This window comes from Trachurus japonicus, chromosome 16, assembly GCF_045865225.1.
Source record: "Trachurus japonicus isolate A0001 chromosome 16, Traja_1.0".
NCBI classification, from domain to species: domain Eukaryota; kingdom Metazoa; phylum Chordata; class Actinopteri; order Carangiformes; family Carangidae; genus Trachurus; species Trachurus japonicus.
Genome location: NC_140922.1, coordinates 6,704,645 through 6,727,234, shown reverse-complemented (window position 1 = coordinate 6,727,234; position 22,590 = coordinate 6,704,645). Strand labels below are relative to the sequence as shown.

The following is a 22,590-nucleotide window of genomic DNA, read 5'->3' as shown; positions in this document are numbered from 1 at the left end:
AGGGTACAAATAAATAAATAAATACAACCCAAGAAGGTCAGTCTTGGAAAAAAGCACAATTACACTCATTAGACCACACATGTATCTGTCAATGCCTGACAAGCCGAAGCATGCTATATCTGAAAACAAGCCTGTCACTGTCACTGTCGCTGCCATCTACTGCATGCGTCTCTATCTCTGTCAGCCAATGTCCTTTAGTGTGTTGTTTTGCTGTCAGATATGTCCTTGATGTTTAGGGCTGCGATTGTCGCCCCTGCATCATGTTCGGTGTCTCATCACGAATTCAGCAAACTCGTCTGAAAAGAAGTTGCTAAAAATGGAGACGGCAGGAATGGATACTGATTCTAAAGCCCTGAGCTGCACGGCTGTTTGGTGTAATTAGCTGCTAACAACAAATGGGATGCCGCTTTGATGTCATACTGCCAGCTGCTCTCCAGAGACCAAAATCCACAAAGTACAGCGTTCACCTCTGTAAAGTTGTCTGTTTTCTAAAGTGGTGGAGCTTAAGCCGTGTGCTGAATTCAGCCCTATAAATCAGTGAAAGGGCGAGGCGCTTCCATAATGCAGCTGATCTGCTTCCTATCCTAGCCAGTAATTTCACTGTTCATGAGACCCAAGTCTTAGCAGTGCATGAAAAATGCAAAATATGTTAGAGGACTCTAATAGGCAGAAAAAATATAATCATAATAATACACTTCATTACTCCATTCTAAGGACATAAAATATGCAAGGAGGCACTAATTTGTTATCAGGTTAATTATCTGTGTTTCAGAGTTGCTGAGGCGTTCACTTTCCCAGATTAATGAATTATGACTCTTATTTACTCTGGTTGGCTTATTTCTCCAGTGTCAGAGTGAAGCACAGAGCCGCTGGGGTCTGATGGAAGAGGGAAACCCAAACAGGAAATAGTTTAGAGGAGGATGCCAAACAGCCTCTTGAACTGAAAGGAGGCATATCAGTGAAATCAAGTTCATCCTCCTGTCTTTTGTAAAAGATGCAGTATGTCAGTTTTGCCCAACACTTCTAGCAATGCAGAATATCCCTCCTGTTGCTGTCATCCAAGCTGATAGCAGTGGAATAACTCAGTTTAACGGGCGGAGGCAGTGGTAGAACAACAGTCTAAAAACACTGAGCTGCCTTTTTAAATACAGTGAGGGACTACATTTCAATAACATGCTCATTAACCAGGAATAATGTTTACGCAAATATATCATCATTATTATTTTGTTGTGGCTCGTGCAAATTCCAAAAGCGTCCAATCTTAATGTTTCATATCCATCTTATATCTGACTCTAGTTTGGTCCACAAGCTCCTGAAAGGAAGGTGCTCGACTCTTCATCCACTTTTTATTAAATGGAATGGGCAGTTCCTTTACACTCTTGTTTGTTGTGTTCCTTCTTCATTTTTCCATGTTTTCTTTTAAAGTATTTGATTAATAGATTAATCAGAAAACACTGGCTAAAATCTGTGCAAACACGAGCTGACACCGAGTTGAATTATACATTTTCTCCACTGCCTGACATCAACAGAGGAAGTATAACCACAGTCACATTATAGTAAGTATTATTCAAATATGATCTGATTGTTTTCTGCTAAGAAAACAAAAACAACCCATGCATAATTAATGTCACACAGGCCAAAGAGCATCATTACCTGCCACAGGCCTTTTATTTTACAAAGGCTGATGTGGATTTTGCATCTGCCTGTTGTTGACAATTTTACTGGTAAAAGTGTTATAGGAAAGAAGAAGAAGAAGAAGAAGAGTCCTGAAGCAAGAAGCCAGGAAGAGCCAACGTGTTATTTGTTTTATACAGATCTCTCATTCTAATGTTTTAGACTGTGTGTGAGTGTGATAACAGCTTGTGGTCAGCTGTGATCTTTGTCATGGGCTTACCCTTCATGTTGCCCAGATGGAAGTATCCATCGACCAGCGAGGCCCCGTTGTTGAAGTGCTGGGTCATATGGTCCAGCCAGTTGGCCTCCACGCCTTTCACTCCCTCGTCACAGTTCTGAACCCGGAGCGGCACCTTGACGGTGTAGTACTTCACCTGCTCCTCTCGGACGGGTGGATGGTTATACAAAGCCAGCAGCTCCACCCCTGAAGAGATGCAACACAAGACAAAGACCTTGTCAGAGGTTTGACCCAGTGTGTGGCGAGACAATACAAACGCAGCCGTGGTGGAAGTCCCACTTTTACTGCTTACTTATTGAAATACTTCTGGTTGCAAACCACAGATCTGCAGGCGCACTTTCTTCTTGTCTACATGCAATGCAAAGAACTCTCTGCAGTATCAAGCTGCAATAACTATTCATTTACTCTCGACTTTTTAGTTCTTTGGAGAACTTGGTGTGCTGGGATTCTTCTACACTAACCACACGTCCCCACTGTGATCAGCGTGGTAATGGTCAATTGGAAGCAAATTTATTTTCTATGAGATAAGCAACCAGGGAAATTGCAGCCAATATGTGGACAGTCAACAAACTTCTTGGCCAAGAAAAGTTGGCCACTGCGTTCATGGTCATCAGCCATAAAGGAAAACACCAATTTGTGAGCGTACTTGCTTGAGAGTTGCTACCAATTTGATTTTCTTGTGCTGTGAAAAACTCTGGTACTGTAAGATTTGAAAGAATATAGCCTACTATATAGCAGAAAAGAGGACAGATTGCATGGGTCCTTGTAGCTTTCCACATAAATAATGACTGAAATCTTGTCTCCATACCATCTTGGTAATACTCTTCTATCTGAATTATTTCACTCACTTTCTTAAATGAGGTCCAGTGAATGACTGTGCAGCTCCAAATAAAAACGGAAGTTGTCAAAAAATAGTTTCTATGGCAACAGTTAGAAGCAATGTTTTGTCAATGTCAAAGGCTCAGAATGATACTGTGCAGTGAGGACTATAGCCTCAACATGGGGTGGCAGCTCTACCAAGTGAGCTAATCGCCGCCCCTAAAGATACAATTTTGACAGAATGATCATAATGGAGACGGATGAAGTAAAGAAAAAAAAGGACAATTACAATACGGAGATCAATGGGCTCTCAAGGTCACCAGAGGTCAGATGTGAACCTTCAGGCATGAAGATTATATGCTGAAATCTTCATGTAATTATAAAATCTCAAGAAACTGGTCACTGGAAAATTGAGCACCATTGAGAAATTGAGATGAGACACAAAAATATAAAGATATATAACACTTTATTTTAAGGGGTCCTTGTTCCTGTGTATCTACCTAATTAATTACAGTGTAATTACCTATGTAACCGTATGTAATAACATGTACTTACATTGTAAATACATAGTGTATTTTGGTGTACTTACAGGTCCTTGTTACACTTGTAATAAGAAATGCTTGTGCAAAGAGAGAGGCCACTTTGGCATTTCTTATTACAAGTGTAACAAGGACCTGTAAGTACACCAAAATACACTATGTATTTACAATGTAAGTACATGTTATTACATACGGTTACATAGGTAATTACACTGTAATTAATTAGGTAGATACACAGGAACAAGGACCCCTTAAAATAAAGTGTTACCAAACAGAGAATTTTAAATGCATTGGGCTCTAAAGTGTCAGCTGTCTGGTTGATGCTTTATGTTTCCTTTAGCAAACTTTGTCTGAAAAATAAGTATATTGAATATTTTATGATTTACTTTTTGCATGTAGTGATTGGTGAGTATGAATATTTATGTAAAAACTTCAGTGCATTGATTTTCCTGTGGGTATTACATTTCTAAGAATCTTATTATGTAGCTTCTAGGACACTATATTTTATATATATATATTTTTTTTACAGACACAATCGTTTGTGTTGCATTCTGCATTAGTTTCATATTAATTTCTGGAGTCTTGTTGCTGGCGGGGCCCAATCTGTATGCTAGATACTGGGATAAATCCTTCAGCATCATTATCATATCATGAACAAAAGTTCTCACCTGGCAGGTGCAAAATAGACGCGAAATGAAAAAGTAATACAAGATGAGATTTGTGTTGCCCCAAGCTGGACTCACAAAAACGCTGGAAATCTTTTTCCAAGGATGCTGCCTACCTTTTTTTTCTCCCTCCAATTGGTTCTTTTTCAACAACAAACGTGAGGTGAATCAGAAGCAATTTGATCATATTCATGCCACAAGTCATCCTCACATTTCTTTTAACGTTTTGTAGGAGTGATATAACTCTACTGAGGCTGACCTTAAAAAGGAACCATTTCTTCGTAACTGAGTTAATTAATAGAATAACCTTGAATGATGCATTCAAAGCTCTCCCAGCTAACCGTTGTTTACATCAAGCAAAAATATACATAATGCATTGGGCCTCAGGAGAGGGAAACAGGCTTGGAAATCTGCCCACAGGACGTATGTCACTTCTCCACGCTCAAATCACACTAAATCAAAGTGGAAGGAGTTTCATTTGTCTTGATGTGAGCGAGTGAAATATTTGTTCTGCTTGGCTATGAAAAAAGAAAGAAAGAAAAAAAAAATCCAAACGTGAGATGTAAGCGAGGTTGGAGTCGGGCAGAAAGCAATTCAAATCGAGCTTGGTAACATTTTCCCCTTTTCTTTCGAATGCAAATGTCGAACTGTCATTCCCCAAGTGAACCAGATGGATGAGCAGAATGTGCAGCACTGCCACCCGCCTGTCCACCCACACACACACACACTTTGATGTGGGGTGGTGGAGGTGGTGGTAAAGGAGGGAGTCATGGCTCAGTTGCTTTGGTTCCTCCATCCGTCCATCCGTCCGGCAGACACCCCGGAAGAATGAATCATTTATAGAAACCATTTCTTGTCTGGCTCGTCTGACTGATGTGACAGCTGGCCACCAAATTCCATAATCTTGTCATTTGTCACTCTCGAGAAAAGTCGTATCACAGCCGAAGATTCACACACCCTCCCCTCGTCCTCACTGTGTTACCCGTGTTACAACGAGGACAATATGGTAAACAAATCTTGGGCAACAGGCGACAACGAAACAATGTCTTGTTCCACTTGCCAAAACGACACATTTCCTCACTGTGATTGATTCTGTAGTTATTTGTATCACATTAACTGGTTTACTGTTCATGTGCACCAGCCTGAGATGATGCATCAGTTTGGTTTGTCCTCTCTGTATCTCAGAGAGCTGCAGGCAGGTTGTGAGGAAGGCTGCTTTTGAAAAATTGTGTCATGTTCACTAACTGATTTAGAAATGCAGGAAGGCTCTGGGACATGGCTCTAAAATTCCTGTAATCGTGGTGTAATTAGATAAGTAACAGCATTAAACCATATTCGACACAGATTATTCCAGCTCTACTGATGGGGCTTTTATAGACAGTGGTCAAATTTATAACAGCCACACGTAAAATAACAGCCACCAGCAAGAAACATGCCGCTCGGCCTCTATCCATTACATGATATTAGCTGTTTTCTGTGTAATAGCTGAGAGTTTCTCTGTGCATTATATTTCATTACAGTCTAATTATGCTGTGATTATGGCACCAAGGCGCCTGTAATTCAGGCAGAGGGTAGGTAGCTCATTTTCTAACCTTTATTTGTCTATAAACATCTCTTCGGCAGTGTACTGCTCACTGGAGATACACAGCACTGAGGCCACAAAGCATTAAGTGCCTGGCCCTGGGGCAACTTCAGCAGGGGAAAGTAGGGAGGGAAACCAACCAACATAGAAGATAAGATAAGAAAATTGCCTTCAGATACTGACAAGGCATAGGCATAAACAGTCTGGCTGATGTCCACCAGTGTGGGCTGTGAAATAGTAAAAAGTCTGGGGCCATGCCTTCATCTGGCTGCCTAAATTATTTCTATTCAGAAAAGATTTTTGACAGAGTTTATTTATGTGCAGACATTATGCACCTGAATGACCTGAAAAGCTAAAAAGTTAAAGCATCATCAATTTCATAAATATCTAATTTTCATAAACATGTTTTGGTTCAGTGTTGGCCTGTGATTGGCTCGTTGCACTGCTGCAGTGATACATAAAAGGGAAAAAACATACACAGCATGGGTCTACAGTAGTTTCCCACTGCATGTTGCATTGTAAATGTCAAAGTGGCTGACCTTTGCAAGGCCACACTGCACAGTAAGCTTTTTTTTTTCATTTCAAATGGGCGTCAGTGGTGGCTGCACTTTGACTCGCATCCTTCCATACAAATCGGATCAAAGTCCTGCTTCTGTAGCTTAAACCCACACGACAAACAGCTGGACCACGTTTCACAAAACGATATAAAGAAATAATAAAATTCAGTGGACGATGATGAAGGGCTCTGAACTTAAACCAGTGACCCGCAAACACATGCTCACTATGACCATGACAAGCTTTAAAAAAAAAACTAAGTGTGAACTGCGGAGGAGCAGATACTTTATTGTCAGAGGGAACATAAGGTTAAGTAATTATAGGTCTTTAACAAACTCCATTAGGAGGCTGACATAAATCTCTACAATAGGCTTCTTGCTCAACCTCACCACTCTCTTGCTCCTTTGTGGTTAAGAGGCCTTGTAAATGACACAAGCAAACGCTCTCTCTTTTCAGAGCCAAGATCTGGAGGAGAGGTCATTTCACTGACAGCAGTATGAGCAGTGTCATTCAATCTCTGGCTTCGTTAGAAGAACAAACGGTAACACTTTCCTTGAATTCGCTTTTTAAGCGTGTCATAACACTATCATAACAGTGTTCTATGGAAGGCATGAATGTAACCTTTTAAGAAAGTAATTGGTCCTGATCAATACCTTTATTAATATTTTGGTAACACTTTATTTGACTATAGCCTATCACTATAATGCATTATAACCATACTTATAATGAGTTATAATGCAACTATAGTTATAAACATTCATAATGATCATAATGCTTTATAACAATAATCATAACACACTATAAAGCATTTTATCATGACATAAGGTCAGGTAGTATAATACATTATAATTGTTAGTAACTCGCTGACAATGCCCACATTGATAATGCGTTATAAATATAGTTATAATTGGCTCATAAACATGTATAACTATCATTACAAACACTTTTATCAAATTTGATCAAATAAGCCATTATAAAATGCTCTATGATGTGTTATGCTTATTGTTATAAAGCCTTATGATAATTTATGAGTGTTTATAATGATAGTTATACACGTTTATAAGCCAATTATAACACATTATAACTATATTTATGGGGTTAATGCATTATCAATGTGGGCATTGTCAACAAGTTACTAACAATTATAACATATTATAATACCTGACCTTATAAGTCATGATACAATGCTTTATAATATGTTATGATTATTGTTATAAAGCATTATGATCATTTATGAGTGTTTAGTGCTATTATAACTCAGTATAAGTATGGTTATAATGCCTTATAGAGATGGGCATCAAATTAAGTGTTACCAATACTTTTTAGGGATTAAAAATAAACTCTTAATGTCCCAATAATAAGATATATCTTGGTACACACACAGATGTGTATACAAATAGACACACACACTCATTGAAGACAGACTCCTTTGAACCTATAATCACATGAATTCATTACACTAACAGATGACAGCTACGCCCTTCAGAATAAAGTCCTCACAGCTAACCTGACTCTCGTCACTGGCAAGGCCAGCTAACGAGAAAATGAGCGCATGAGCGTCGTTAGTCTGTTGAAAGCATGTCGCATCAAAGGGCTCATCTGATCGCAGCGCGGCTGTCCCAAGACCGTCGAGGTCAGCAGCACTCAACCTGCCGTGATCTAAGCACTGCAAGCTCTCCAACATGACATGTCGTCGTTTCAACGTCCATCTCCATAATCTGAGACGCTGGACACTGATCCCATCAGCACAGAGATAACACTGATCTGAGGGATAAGACCACGCAGCTGAAAAGACTTCCTATGCACAAGATGTCAGAGTGATGGGCATCAGGATTACTGCTACGATAAAAGTCTTTTCCTCATTTTGTAGTTTTATAACGTAAAGTCACTCGGTTTATTTAGAGCTCAGTGGTGCTTGTGGTGTTGGCAAATGTACATGATGATAACAGAACAGACACCTCAAGGCCATTAAATGTTGATTGTGCATCAAAGTCTTTGAGCTTGTTATGAATTTTCATCTCAGTTTCATGATGTCTCCAACACAGACTTTGCTCCCAATTGAATTTCTGACAAAATCCACTTACACAACTGATCAGTATTATATTTAATATTTTTCTGCAACTTCATAATGAGTAATATCAAACTGTGGGTAAGCTTTATTAAATACTTTAAAATCCATCACCTGTAAAGCAGATTCCTTACACTGATACTAATTTTCCATTTTATTATTGCAATTTATCAACACTTAAAAGTAAAATGCATGATTAATAATTAAAACAGAATCATTAGACACATTATAAATGAGCTTAATAATAAACAGTTAAACATTTATGACTATGTTTATGAATTACGGATTAATAAGAAACAATATAGTAAGAATGCTTTATAAATTATGAATTTAGTATTTAATAATGCTTAACTAATTCTAAAAAGTGTGTAGTTCTTATAAAGAAGTTTTTAAACCCCTCAACACAGAAGCCTGGAGTTGTTGAAATATGCAGTTTTAGATTAGATACCAAAAATTCAATGTGTCCGATCACTTGCTTGCCACTTTGCGGTGCCTAAACATAACCATTCAAATGTTAATGATGCTTAAGTGGTTTCAGCATAAATGTTTCCTCATAAAACATAATGATGGCATTTCATTTCCTACTAAATGTTTTTGCTCGTGTGAATTAATCACATCTGAGAGTAACTTGTATGAGACACGAGTTGTCTAATCGACTGGCCTCTACTACAGCTGTCACAGCCATGTTGTACCACCAGAATCCCTCTCCTCCAGCGCCTGAGTCTCCACACTTAAGGGCTCAGTTTCTCTCCGGAGCTCCGGTCTCAGGGATGGAGGTTCCTCTATCGGCCGTAAGCTGCAGACTTTCACCAGCTCCACTGGCAGCGCTTGCACAATGTTCACCTTGAGATCTGAGGATTAGCGTGGACAAGCCAGCGGTAGCTGAGACTCCGGGGCCTCCTCAGCAGACTGGGCATTAGTAGAGAGGGACATGGGAGCTTGGCAGGCTCCCTTACCACCCCGGCTGGCTGCTTCCCTGGCGCTGCTGGCATTGTGGAAGAGATTCAATTCAGGGAGGTGGGGGGAGTGATGAAGGTGGTGGGGGGTTGAGAGAGAGCCGTGAAGCTGAGGGAGGTGGAGGACGAGGCAGTGGGGGGATTATCTCGCAGCAAAATGCACTGTAGGGAGGCCCAGATGGACCAGTGGGCTGTGGTCTGCTCTGGTGCCAAGAGTGTGTTACCGCACACCACATATACACGGAGACACGCGGCAAACAAAAGCAGAAAACATGCACGACCAAAGAGCGCATTCATTATGCACCACCTAGTATTAGGTGCTTTGAACCCAATCATACCGCACACTCTACCTACAGTATAGCGCACAGACGCACCGAAACGTATCACGGATAGGTTCTGTGGGAGGACGAGGGACTGTGGGAGGGGAGTGGGGGGAGTTGTAGCGGGGGGGGGGGTGTCTCCATCTGTTAATCCAAAATGCTCAAATAAAAGCGAAACTATAAATGTCTGTGCTAATTTCAACAGCCTCTCCCACAGACAGGCAGGAAGGCTACCATGAATAACTCATGGAGGTGCAGCTACGTGCGGCTCACTTTCTGGGAATAACAGCAAGCCAGCCATGAAATGTTCAGCTTCCAAAAAAAAAAAAAAAAAAAAGTTTGGTGAATTTCACATACTCCCCGCTTCATCAGCTAAGTGCGAGTGCAAATTTGTATGCACCGCAGCTATAATATGATTCTTTTTGTGTAACGGATAGAGAGGATTATCCCAAGGCAGCACATTGTTGTGTAACATTGAGGCAATAGCAGGAAATGACACCTCCGCAGTTGCCAAGTGTTTCAAGAGGGATCTATGGTGCCACGCTGTTTTCTTAGTTAAACAGCCAAAAGGTATGGCTTCACATAAAAACCACAGTGACACAGATATGTAGACAGATATTGGCTGAAGATTAGAAGCTGTCATTCTGAATCCCTGTGAATATTTGACACATGAAGCTGCAGTTTAGAGGATGCCCTTGAGTGTTTGATTTCACCCCCAGCTGCGTTCGCTCCTCTGGGATCAGGAGCTGATTGTGTGTACTCACAGGTGTGGATGTGTACAAATATGCAACACACACACACACACACACACACACACACACACACACACACACACACACACACACACACACACACACACACACACACACACACACACACAAACACACAACAACAACAAAAAGAACACACATTTTCAGCTCAATTCTTCTAAAGCAACGTTAATCCATTGCCACCGGCCTGGGTTTCATCTTCTTCACCCAACGTAGCAACTCCAGCCTTTCACAGTTTGAAGCTTTGACCTTTAATTATCTTAATTATCATTCCTCATTAGGCCTTTCTGTGTAATTTGTAGGGCTAGCTGGGTTTGTGTACCAGTCGCAGGTCTCGTGCCATTTGGATTTAAAAGTCTTGTCAAGTTTTAAAGTCTGAAATTTTGACCTTTAATTACAGCCCACCCATTGGGCCAATTAGTACCGTTTTCTCTTAAAGGTTCAGTTCAAGCACTTCACAAAAAATAAAAAATAAACAAAAGAAAGGCTTTTGGATATTTTCTGCTGAGATTTCACCCAGCACAATACTGTACAATTGAGGTGAAGTCTTCAAAAATCCATTGACCCCACTGTGAGCTGTTGGGTCACTGGGACCTCAGACGGAAATTGCTGACAGCATGCGTGGTGGGATTAGCTATAAGAACAGGTCACTGTGTCTGGAAAGAGCTGTTGCTCCTCTGAGTGACTGAGGTGACAGAGAGACAGATATTTCAAACCTGGATGAGTAAAACAAGAATCGGTAACACTTTATTGGATGCCTATCTTTATAACGCATTATCACCCTAACCCTATCATTATACTTATAATGAGTTATAATGCAGTTATAGCACTGTATAACTATAGTTATAAACACTCATAAATGATCATAATGCTTTATAACAATAATCATAACACACTATAAAGCATTTTATCATGACTTATAAGGTCAGGTATTATAATACGTTATAATTGTTAGTAACTCGCTGACATTGCCCACATCGATAATGCATTATAAATATAGTTATAATGTGTTATAATTGTCTTATAAACGTGTATAACTATCATTATCAACACTCATAATAAACACTTATAATACCTGACCTTATAAGTCATGATAAAATGCTTTATAGTGAGTTATGATTATTGTTATAAAGCATTATAATCATTTATGAGTGTTTATAACTATAGTTATACAGTATGGTTATAATGCATTAGATAGGCGTCAAATAAAGTGTTACCCAAGAATAATCAACAGGCTTGAGACATCTATACTTTCTCTTTTAAATTTGGATGAAATCACCCTTTCAAGTATCTATATGGGAAATCCATGTGAGTTTTGTAAAATGTGGAATAGTAGAATCTGATTTATCAATTTTACCAAATGAAATAATAAAATGCTTCAGTTGCTACATAAAAATATCCACATCCATTCTACTGAGGCAGCACATGAAAGACTCTCATCCCTAATTTCCATGTTTTTTTGTGCAAGGCATCATTTCCATCTTAGTTTCAGTTTATGATAGTAACCATGGAGACCACTCACCATCGCCTCTCCGCAGCCGGTATCTTGGTCTCTCCTTTGTCTCTGTGCCGCTGTCTTTGTTGTTATTGTGACATGGTGAGTTCTCCTCCGTCAGCTCCTCGCTGTGATCCAGATCTAACTCTGATATTGGCGATGTTGCAGGCGAGAGCTCGTCCTGACCCCCCTCCACCCCGCTCCTCCCCGAATGCTTCCCAGCATCCTCACTTTGATTCTTCTCCCCACTCTGTGCCCCCTCCCCGGCCTCCTCGCCTTCTTCTTTGACCGCTGTGCCAGCTCCAGCTCCGGGATCTGCGTGGTTTCTGGGGCTCGAGGGGTTTGAGGGGCTGCAGCTGCCCAGGGAATCAAGCAATGAGCTGGGGCTGGAGTGTAGGGAAAGGGAGGGGGTGTCTGGTTCTCTGATGGTGGTGCAGGGGGCCCCATATGGTTCCTGGACAAATCCCACAAACTTCACTCCCTGGTCAGCGGCATCCTGGATCTGCTGTTGGGAGCAAGAACAAGAAAATATAAATCAAAAGCTAAAATGATGACAACAAATGCAACTTTGTATTATCTGATTTTGGGTTTGGAGCTGAAATGATCAGTAAACTGACACAGACTGCTGCTTTGCTTCAGTGGGCTCAGACAAAACAAAAAACTTGAAGATGCCACCCTGAGCTCTGTGACTTCAGGATTAGTCACCATCAGGAAAGTGACTGATCAAATGATAGAATTAATTGTAAGCTGCATCCTCAGATGCTGTTGGATATTTTGGATGTGAAGCAGCCATGGGTTTGGACTTGGAGCATCAGGAAAATACCAAAAATGCAAATTGAGTATGCAAAATAAGAACCTGTGAAGCACAACATAGACAACAAGTTAATTCCCATGAGATCTGAGTCTGAAACCAAACTTTCAGAGAATCGTCAAGTCCTCTGCATCTGTTGGATCGAAGTTTTTTCTCAGTTTTTTTTTTCATTCCTTCCCAGAAGCTTCTCCAATTACACAGCTGTTGATTAGACTGGAGTGGCCACAACCCCCGTCAGGCCTGGGCCACGTCCCAAATCCATCGTCCACTCTTTAATTTTTTTCCCCCCTCTTTCTTATTGTCATCTGGCATTTTATGTCAATATTGGGATTCTGCCACAGAGCGAAATTGAAACATTAACTGTCAGAGAATGTTAATGATGCCATTCTCCATTTCTGCCTCCCACCCCAACCATCCCCGCCCCACCCAGCAGCCGAGGCGGCGCCCGTCTCTATCTCCAGCCACAGTGAGGGAAGAGAATAAAAATCAAATCAAATTGCAGGTTATTCACTATGAAATTAAATTGGAAAACAGTCACATTGTTTCCAGCCACATTGTTTAATATCAGTGAACGCTCTCCGGGTGCTTCCACATCACATTCCCCATACCAATATGTTGAAATGGAATTGCAGAGATAAAAGAACGCAACTGTTGTATCTCATTTAATGGTAATGCAGGCAGTCAGAGAGAGAGAGAGATGAATGGCTTCCACTGTCTAATGCTGGTGCAGTTGATAGCACAGAGGACTCAAATGGTGGGCTCTAATGACAGAATTCATTTTTAGTGCCATTATTATTATTACTATTATTGTTATTATCATTATTACAAATCCCTTGTATGACACATTAGAACCATTATGGTTTTATTTGTTTTTCCAAATAATTAGCCAACAGGCCGGCATTGTGACAAATGTCATGATTATATGAACAAAAAATAGTGAACAATATGAGTAAATCACTAAAAATGTCCATATTAACTTTCATTTTGTTGAATAAGCACAAAGAATTCGAAATCTCCTGTGGATGAGTTGCAGATTATTACTTCAGACAGACAAGAGTCTGGCACTAAAATGATTAGTTGCCTAATTAATTACCTGAAAACAAACAGTTTTAAGAACTGTTTGGTCAATTATTGAACAGTACTGCTGGTTTTATTTTCCCAAATTTGATAATATTCTCCTTTTCACGCATTTTTGTCATTGTAAATTGAATGTTCAAAATTTTCACATGCTTGTCAGGCTGAATTTTGGGGAAGTGTGTCTGAGGCAGAGGTATACCTTGTTAGAAACACCCTTTGCCCCGACAAGGAGTGCCCCAAGGATGAATACTGGGACTCCTCCTCTTTGCAATATACACCACCTCCTTGGGTCAAATTATTTTTGATGCCATTTACTGCTCTCTGTACACTTATTAGATAAAATAGACCTTTGTTCTTAATCTTTAGTGGTGTCCCTCACATCTAAGTGACTATGGATGAATGTGTTTGTGCAATATATTATATATTAGTTCTCTTTTCTTCATTTCATGACACAACAATCCATGTCATTTTTTTCATGCACTGAACAATAAACACTTTCCCAGAGACTTTAAAATGTGGTACACATGAGAGCATGCTGGGGTTAAGCAATGTTAACCTTGTTGTAACAAACTGGCTCAAGGCTGGGCAAAGAGGGAAAGACCACACCTAAGTTACAACTTGAAATACGCAACTAAAAGGGAAATTACCTCTAAAGACATCCAAAACATACTAACATTTGTTGATCAGCACTAAACAGAAAGTATGCCTGAGGATGATGTCATTAGTTTTGCAGCTATTTAGGTATCAAACTTTCCTATTGAACAGATTAAGTGTTTGTCGTGATTAAAGCAGTAATCATCAAGTTCAAGTTAATAAAGTTAATCTTCAGGGGCCATTAATGTGTGAAGCAAATATCAAGGCAATCATTCTAATAGCTGGTGAGACATTTCACTAAAATACAAAAAAAAGTGGATCCATTGGTGACATTTGAGGAAATCAGGAGCACATTCAAGTCATTAAGATTCGTACTCAAGGGAAAATAAACATGTGCACAAAATATCATGTCAGTCCATCTAATTGTTGCTGAGGTATTCAGCCTGAACCAAAGTGTAGAAGCAGCAATCCCACCCCCAGAGCCACAGTGCAATCAGGCCAAATGATGCACAAGTCATCTGGTGTATTTATATTTGATGTAATAATTCAGTAATAAAACCACAAAAGCCTTAGGTTGCAATATTTAGACAACAACAATTTTAAATTAAAAGTGGAACAAGAGGATACAGATATTATATAATGTCAGGTCATGTGGAATGAGACAAGTTTTAATAACTCTTAATGATAAAGAGAATCTAAAGGGAAAACTGGATGTTGAGGGGTTTGTTGAAAATGAATAATTCTTAGCTGCAGCCTTTCAAGAGCAATGTCTCATATACATGAGCGGGAATAGTCAAATAAATGGCAAGATAACATCAAAAATTAGCATTCTTCTGAACTTCTCAATCTAAATGAACATGCGGGTCGCTACAGCTCTAAAGAAACCACCTCGGGTCAAGAAAATGAGGTTTCGAGGTCAAAAAGGAAACTTTGCATCACATAATTTCTCTTCATTAACCGAAATGATGCAGAGCACAAATTTAATGAAAAATATTCCAGAAACTGCTTCTCTTATTCTGCCACCAGAATATCAACAGCCCGCAGTGAAAAACCCATTTCAATTTTGACTTGAGACTACATTTCCTATTTCCCCCGTAAGTTATTAAAGTGGCACCAGGAGAAGGTGTCTGAAGGTCAAGATGAAAATCCCGGAGAGGGAGATTAACCAAGGCAGAGAGAGGGAGGGAAGAGATGACAGAAAGAGAGGCAGAGGGATAACGACAGAGATCGAGACGGTGTGGAAGATAAAGGAAAGAAAATGAGACGAAGGGAGAGAAAAACAGAGACCAAGAGATGGGCTGAAGGGAATGGACTTCTGCTCACTCCTCCACCACTCATCCATGTCCACTTTCTTTTTAATAGATTTCCAGCAAGGCCTCCTCCTCCTCGCCCTCCTCCTCCTGCAGCAGGCCTGTAGCAGCTCAGTAGATTAAAATGATAACCAACAGTAATGAGGTCCTACAGGACTGCGGTTGCATGACTAATCGAAGGGCAAAATGTACAGAAAGGTTCGGGAGTGAGGCTTCAAAGGCGTTCGGTAATATACAGATTAGGCAGGAGGGTTGAATCGTGATGATGCAGCATAACCAGAGACAAGAGAGGAAGGTGTGTTCCTATATTTCATCTGAAGAGTCATTTCAAAACAGGCTTTCTGCAGCGGTGCAGTCGTAACAGTGACATATGTCGCAGAGCCAATTCATTATCAGATCAGGGAATGTGATTTCACATCTGTGGCTGCTGTTTGCTGCTTTCATCTTCTCTATGGAAAGTACAGATATGCTGCGTTATTTGGTTTGCTAATTAACATTAGCCCTGAACCCTTTTGGGAAATATAGCTTTTAGTATATTGCACACATACATCAAACAACTGGGAAGCACTGCAAGTCAACAATGTAAAATGTGAAATCATGCAAATCATGTGAATTCTGTATGAACCCTAAAGTGCTTTCTTTCACACTGTGCTGTCGGTGACAGATGTTGAGGTTGATGATAGAGCTGAAAACAACAACTGACATAGTTACTGTATATGAATGATCTACTTTTGTCCAATCAGAGGTTTCATATGCAAGTTAATCTGAAGGCATTTTTAAATGTCAAACTTGTGTCAAACTACCAATCTTGTAAAATATGATGCATGAATTAGTTCTATCTGGGTCCACTACAACATTAAAATGCTTTTCAATATTAATGTATCACTGATTTAACACTCTGTGTGTAATGAGAATTTCACTTATACAATTTGCTGCAAACACATTTTCGTAATAATAGAATATTTTAACAGAGTTATATTACTACTCGCTGTAATTAAGGATTTTCACAGGTTCACTTGTCCTAATATCCAAGACCTGACCCTGGACCTGAGTGAGGTCAGGTCCAAATTTCATCCAGTGTAATAAGGTCAGGTGGGGTCTTGTAGTATTGCCGAGTGTCTGGCATCTCTGTGTTAATATGTATAATACTCAAATGGATCCAAGTGGACCCGCTATTACCTCACAGTGTTAAAATTACTGCAGGGGAAAAATGTGTTCTTTAGAGGTGAGAGGGAGAGTGTGAACTGTGAAGTGCAGGTGGAAATTACATTTCTGCTCATTACTGGTGCATCATGCCCCAGGTGGTGTCTCTCTATTTGGGTCTGTAGATTTTGGAAATTTTGGAACTGGGTATGATTATTTTTGGTTGGGTCAGACAGTCTCTCTTTTTCTCCCAAGTTGTGTTTTGACTCTGGTGACCAAACACTGTAGACACAAGTCTTTTGATGTATTATTCCACATTTCAATTGGTATTTTAGATTTTGATTACTGTTCAGTGGCAATAATCATGACAGGTCACTGCCTCAGGACAAAAGCCCCTGGCGCACTATGTATCTTCAATGCTTCTTCTTCCTTTTCTTCTTCCTCTTCCGTGACAAATTTGCAGCTTGATTGGAATTAGTGTGCTATTACTTTTCTCTATACTACATAATACAAAATTTTGTATCAATCAATTAATCACTGTTAATGACTGTGATCATTTTTGCAGAAATGTTGAGATCATAATGGGCATATATTGTTTGGAATGTTTGGGCTAGAGTGGATGACATCATTGGCTAGAGTGGGTGAAGTTGTCTGAAACTTTTTTTTACTTATACGCTGCTCCCAGCCACAAATTACACTCTACACATATTTTTTTCCCCCCACAGTCCCACACAATCTTTCATATGTTTATATAAAAGAATAATGAGAAGTGATAATGTAGTATTGGGATACATTATGAACCTAATCGAACTAAATGATACAAAGCTTAAACATTGAGACAAAGTGTCATGTACAGAGATCCTTAGAATTAACAGAGATACTTCAATAAACCAGACAGTATGGCAGAATCTAAATATAATAGTGAAAAGTTCTTTAATTGAAAAAAAAGAAGGAAGGACAATAGAGTAACTAAGCTTCATCACATATTATCTAATAGTTGTTTATAACTTTTGATGAATTAATTACTGAATATTCCAATAAGTGAGTATTTGAACTATATTACCATACAGCATTGTATTGAAAAATGTGATAGATAATTTGAACAATTACACACACAAATTTGAAAATGTTCTCTTCAGACATGACCTGTCAAATGCAAATATGCTGTAAGTATTGTGAAGTTTTACCAAGGTAAGTTTTCTCTCTCTCTCTCTCTCTCTGGTTGCTATTAGAGTTCTCGACTGTCATGATATGCAAAGAGCATAGAGGCATTATGTTAATACTTTTTTCTTTTCTTTTTGTGTCCTTATTTCCAAATTGTGTAATTTGTGTGTGCATTGTTCATTTTGTTTGTCTGTCAATTGTAAAAAGAAAAAAAACCACTACATCTAAATAAAACCAGAGTGAAGTTTGAACTAACAAAGTTAAAGATAAATTAAGACACATTTCAAAATATAATTTGACACTTGATTAGAACTTTATTAAATCCAACCAAGTGAACTGTGGGAAAAACCGAAATACCCGGAGAAAACCCCATGCCACCACACTGCCCCATATCCAGGTAACCCACTGCAGCAGGGCAGAAGGTAAACTGGATTTGGGGCAGGAGTTAAGATCTCTATTCTAACCCCAAGGCAATGATACAATGATGTTAAAGGATTGTCTTCTGGAGGTCAGCGAGTTTGTGGTAGCATCAGACAAAAAAACCAAATTTAGGTAGTGGTGGCATAAATCTATAAATAACCTTAAAATTCCAAGCTGCAACTGCAATTGTGACAATTGTGAGCAGGAGTATTTTCCAGTTATCTGCTAAAAAGCATTTGCTCGGACTCTTAAAATCACTGGGCTGCTCTAACAGTTTCAGGGCACACGTGAAATAAGCTGCAATTAACTCAATAGTTGCAGAGTTGTCAGACATCATCACACGTTGTAGAACTCTGTGTGCACCGCCAAAGTCTTTAACTATCTGCTCACACAGTAGTTCTTTGTACCTTTGAAAGGATTCTTGTGACATCTCAAACTCTATGTCCATAACCTCAGTCCATATTTTGTTGAGTATACGTTGTGCAATATTATCCAGGACAAAGAGTGTGATATCCATTTGTGCTTTTTCTGCTACCCTGACTAAAACTAACGCCACTAAGAGCTTGACATTATATTTTTTGCCTTCCTCGTCTATCCATGAATGTGATTTTGAATCTTCCATTGTGCAGACGCAACTGCAACCGAATATTTATGATCAAACTGAAGTAAGTGCAGACCAACTGGCTGTGTTGGTGTGACAAGATGCTGTCGAACCTCTCTACAAGAAGTGTTATGTTCAGACTTGAAGGCAGTGATGTCATCAATGACATCACTGAGCCTAGTGATGTCATCAATGACACAATCCTGCTCAGCTGATGTTTTTTTAGGGCCTTGCAGCTGCCAAACAAGGAAGTGAGGCCATGAGGACAGACTCCACCGTGCCCCTGTAGCAGGTGGTGAGCAGTGGTGGACAGTAATGGAGTAAATTTACTTGAGTACTGTACTTAAGTACATATCCAGAGGATTTGTACTTTACTTGAGTTTTAGATTTCTCTGGTACTTATTACTCTTACTTAAATACATTTCCGAGGCAAATATTTTTACTTTTACTCGAGTTAATTTCTAGGAAGGCTGAAAAGTACTCGTTACTTTCAGGTCTTTTTCTAAAATCCTATTGGACACAAGCTGTGTTTGTCAAAGAAGGAAACCCTAACCCCTAAAAGCAGCACATCAGTGCAGCTGCTTTCAAAGAGTTCATTCTCAGAAACAAAAGTTAAAAGGTCCTTAAATTCATTTAGAAAAAAATATAGTAATTCATTGATGTGAAAAATAAGAAATTTACTCTTACTCTTATTTTTAAATTTAAAAGCATGTACTTTTGTACCTTTAAAAGCAAGTACTTTTTTACTCTTACTTGAGTAACATGTCGACTGAGCTACTTTTACTTGTAATAGAGTAAATTTTGACCAGTAGTATTTGTACTCTTACTCAAGTACTGGGGTCGAGTACTCTGTCCATCTCTGGTGGTGAGATGGGATGCCGGTCGGCCTGCCTTTTTCACACAACGACGGGGATGAAGCCGCTGGTGGGCTTTTTTTTAACAATGCCTGTAGTGTTTGTGGTGGAGGTCAGGTCATCCTCAAAGTGGATCTCCAGGAACTCGATGCTGTTGACTCTCTCCACTGGGGGGGGGGCACAATTGGTCAGCGGCATATGATGGTGCTCACCAGCCCTCCTAAAGTCCACCACCATCTCTTTTGTTTTTTCCAAATGTAGCACCATGATGTTAGATCCTCTACCTCTTTCCTGTATACAGACTCATCATTGTTGCTGATAAGACCCCCCACTGTCATCAGCAAACTTGGTGATTTTGGCGGTGCGGCTGACCCCCCAACCCCCAAATTAGGAATCCAGCCGCACATGCTAAAGTCATGTGTTCAGTTCATCCACTCATGTTATTAGCACTGCGGGGCTAACACTCTGAGACTTTTTCAAATGTCAACTCCTCTGGCATACTCTCACTTAGACACTTTATTACTGTTCAATTACCATGATCATTTTTGGATACATTTTGAGATTATAATGGGTGTGTAGAATGTTCAGGCTAGAGTGGGTGACATCATCGGCTAGAGTGTTGTCTGAAATTGTCTTACATGTTACTCTTTACATGTTACTCCACGCCACAAATTACACTCTACACACATGGTTGTAGACAAACAGTTGTAGACAAACTTGTCCTCTCTCTAATAATGTGCTCAATAAAGCAGCGAGACATACAGAATTTAAACGGAGAGCCTCTGAGTGCGGCCATGTCCCTTCCTGCTGCCCATTGACCCCAATACAAAGATTTTCTGAAACAAGCAGAAGGGATCCCTGTTTTTAACTTGTGTTTCTAAAATATTTACTCTAGAAACACCAAAAACATACACACACACACATGTAGGTCATGTGATAACAGCTCCTCAATGTCAGTGCTCGAGAAAGATGATCATGTGTCTGTCTGATCAGCTCTGTCTTGACCTTAAGGTCGTGGGTTTGACAGAGATGGCACCCCCAGCAGCGGCCCCAGTGGCACTCTCAAAATTTATGTGCGGAAATTTTCTGGTTAAAATTAATTATTATCAATTAATTGTGCAGTTACGACTAATTTATACCTGACATCTCCTGAAATACACACACTCTGTCACCACCCCTATGTTTTCTCTATTATGTTTTAAAGTGGCAATTATGTTTTTTAAAACATCTTTTTGTTGTCACTCCTCCAACATGGCGTACCCCACTGACAACTGTGCTCTGAGCGTTCTGTGACAAGCTGCTATTAAAGCAGCCTGACAGCAGTGTGCTCGCAGGTTTAGTCATGTGGCTGATTCACTAAAAACATATAAACCTCATGTTCTCTGAGCCTTCACAGTGACACTCTGAACACAGTGATGTTAGTTTGGCTGCAGACTAAAGCCGCGTTTCCACTACATGGTACCGGCTCGACTCGACTCGACTCGGCTCGGCTCGGCTCTGGTACCAGGTACTATTCTAGAGAGCGTTTCCATTACAGGATAGTACCGGCTTTAGTGGCCGGTCGTCATAGCGACTGGCGACGCTTAACAAAATAAAACAAAACTATAAACAGGATTTTCCCCGTGGTTATGCCACATTCTTACCTTAATTAAAAAGCTCCGGAGTAATTTGATAGCTTACTACATGACTTGTGACTTGTTACGAGTGAGAGCGGAGGCTCTCTGCCTTCACCTGGCCTCTCACGACTGAAAACCAACCTTGCAACATCCGTTACCTGGCCGCAGCCCCCCGGTGTCCCAGCTCTCCTCTCCTCTCTGCTGCACCGCCACACAAACCAGCTCCGTAACTGTAAGCCTTTGTTTTTGACAGTTAAGACTACACATCGTAACATCCTATGTGTTAGATAAAGTTATCCACCGCTCCGTATTGATTTTTCGCCGGCTTCGTTGTCAACAAACCCACATGGCCAGACGGGGAGAGGAGGGGAGGGGCGGGGGGGACAGCGACAGCGGAAAAGCGACCAGACTTGTATAGTTTGTTCATTTTAAAACATTTATTTATTGAAATGTGGTGATATCTGATGACCCGCGGCCACCGGTGACGACTCTCTGACCAATCAGCAGTCCGCAATGTTTACACGTCACATTTTAGTACCGCTTCAGCCGTTTTGGAACCGCGGCTGAGCAGGTACTAAAAAAATAGTACCGGGTACCAGATTCCAGGTACTTTTACGTAATGGAAACGCAAAAAGGCCGAGTCGAGTCGAGTCGAGTCGAGCCGGTACCATGTAGTGGAAACGCGGCTTTAGTTGTACTGTATATTCTAAAGTCAGGACATGGAGCCCTGAAGAATATATGCCCCTCTTGGTCTGATTCAGATGCTCTCATTCAGTGTATGATATTAGAACATTAAACAACATTCAACAAACATTCAACATTTTGGCAAATTGGCCCATTGCCATAATCCCTATAGTTTTATGAGTAGGTTCGTTACCTTTAATTGTCAGTGCAAGCTATTTTTAGAACGGCGGAGCAGAGCCACAAGCTGCTCAGAGATACGCTATGGAGGCTAATGGGATTTCTTGGTTTCCCTCATCAAAGTCATCAAATACACAATCCGCTCTCCACAACTCCACAACGCTCTGGTGGACAAGTTGTGACCTGCACATTCAACACGCTATGAGATAATCACAGAACGTTACGAGACAGAGTTGTTTTCGAGGCAAATGCAGTTATCTCATAGCATTGTGAATGTGCAGGTCACAACTTGTCCACCAGAGCGTTTTGGAGTTGTTGGATTGTGTGTTTGATGAGTTTGATGAGGGAAACTAAGAAATCCCATTAGCCTCCACAGCGTAGCTCTGAGCAGCTCACGGCTCTGCTCCACCGTTCTAAAAATAGCTTGCACCGACAATTAAAGGTAACGAACCTACTGC

General features: G+C 40.2%; 1 protein-coding gene across 2 annotated transcripts in view; it reads right to left on the bottom strand.

The window, feature by feature from the left end:
- The window catches only part of rftn1b (raftlin, lipid raft linker 1b), a 124,877-nt gene that overhangs the window by 41,617 nt on the left and 60,670 nt on the right, over positions 1-22,590 (bottom strand). Inside the window, exons 5-6 of one of the 2 annotated variants that reach the window (XM_085803565.1) lie at positions 11,709-12,186; positions 1,895-2,098 (exon numbers count right to left, since the gene is read on the bottom strand). In XM_085803565.1, coding sequence (XP_085659691.1) covers positions 1,895-2,098; positions 11,709-12,186 — 682 coding nt within the window. The remainder of the gene's footprint in view (positions 1-1,894; positions 2,099-11,708; positions 12,187-22,590) is intronic. The other variant, XM_085803566.1, reaches the window with a different exon arrangement.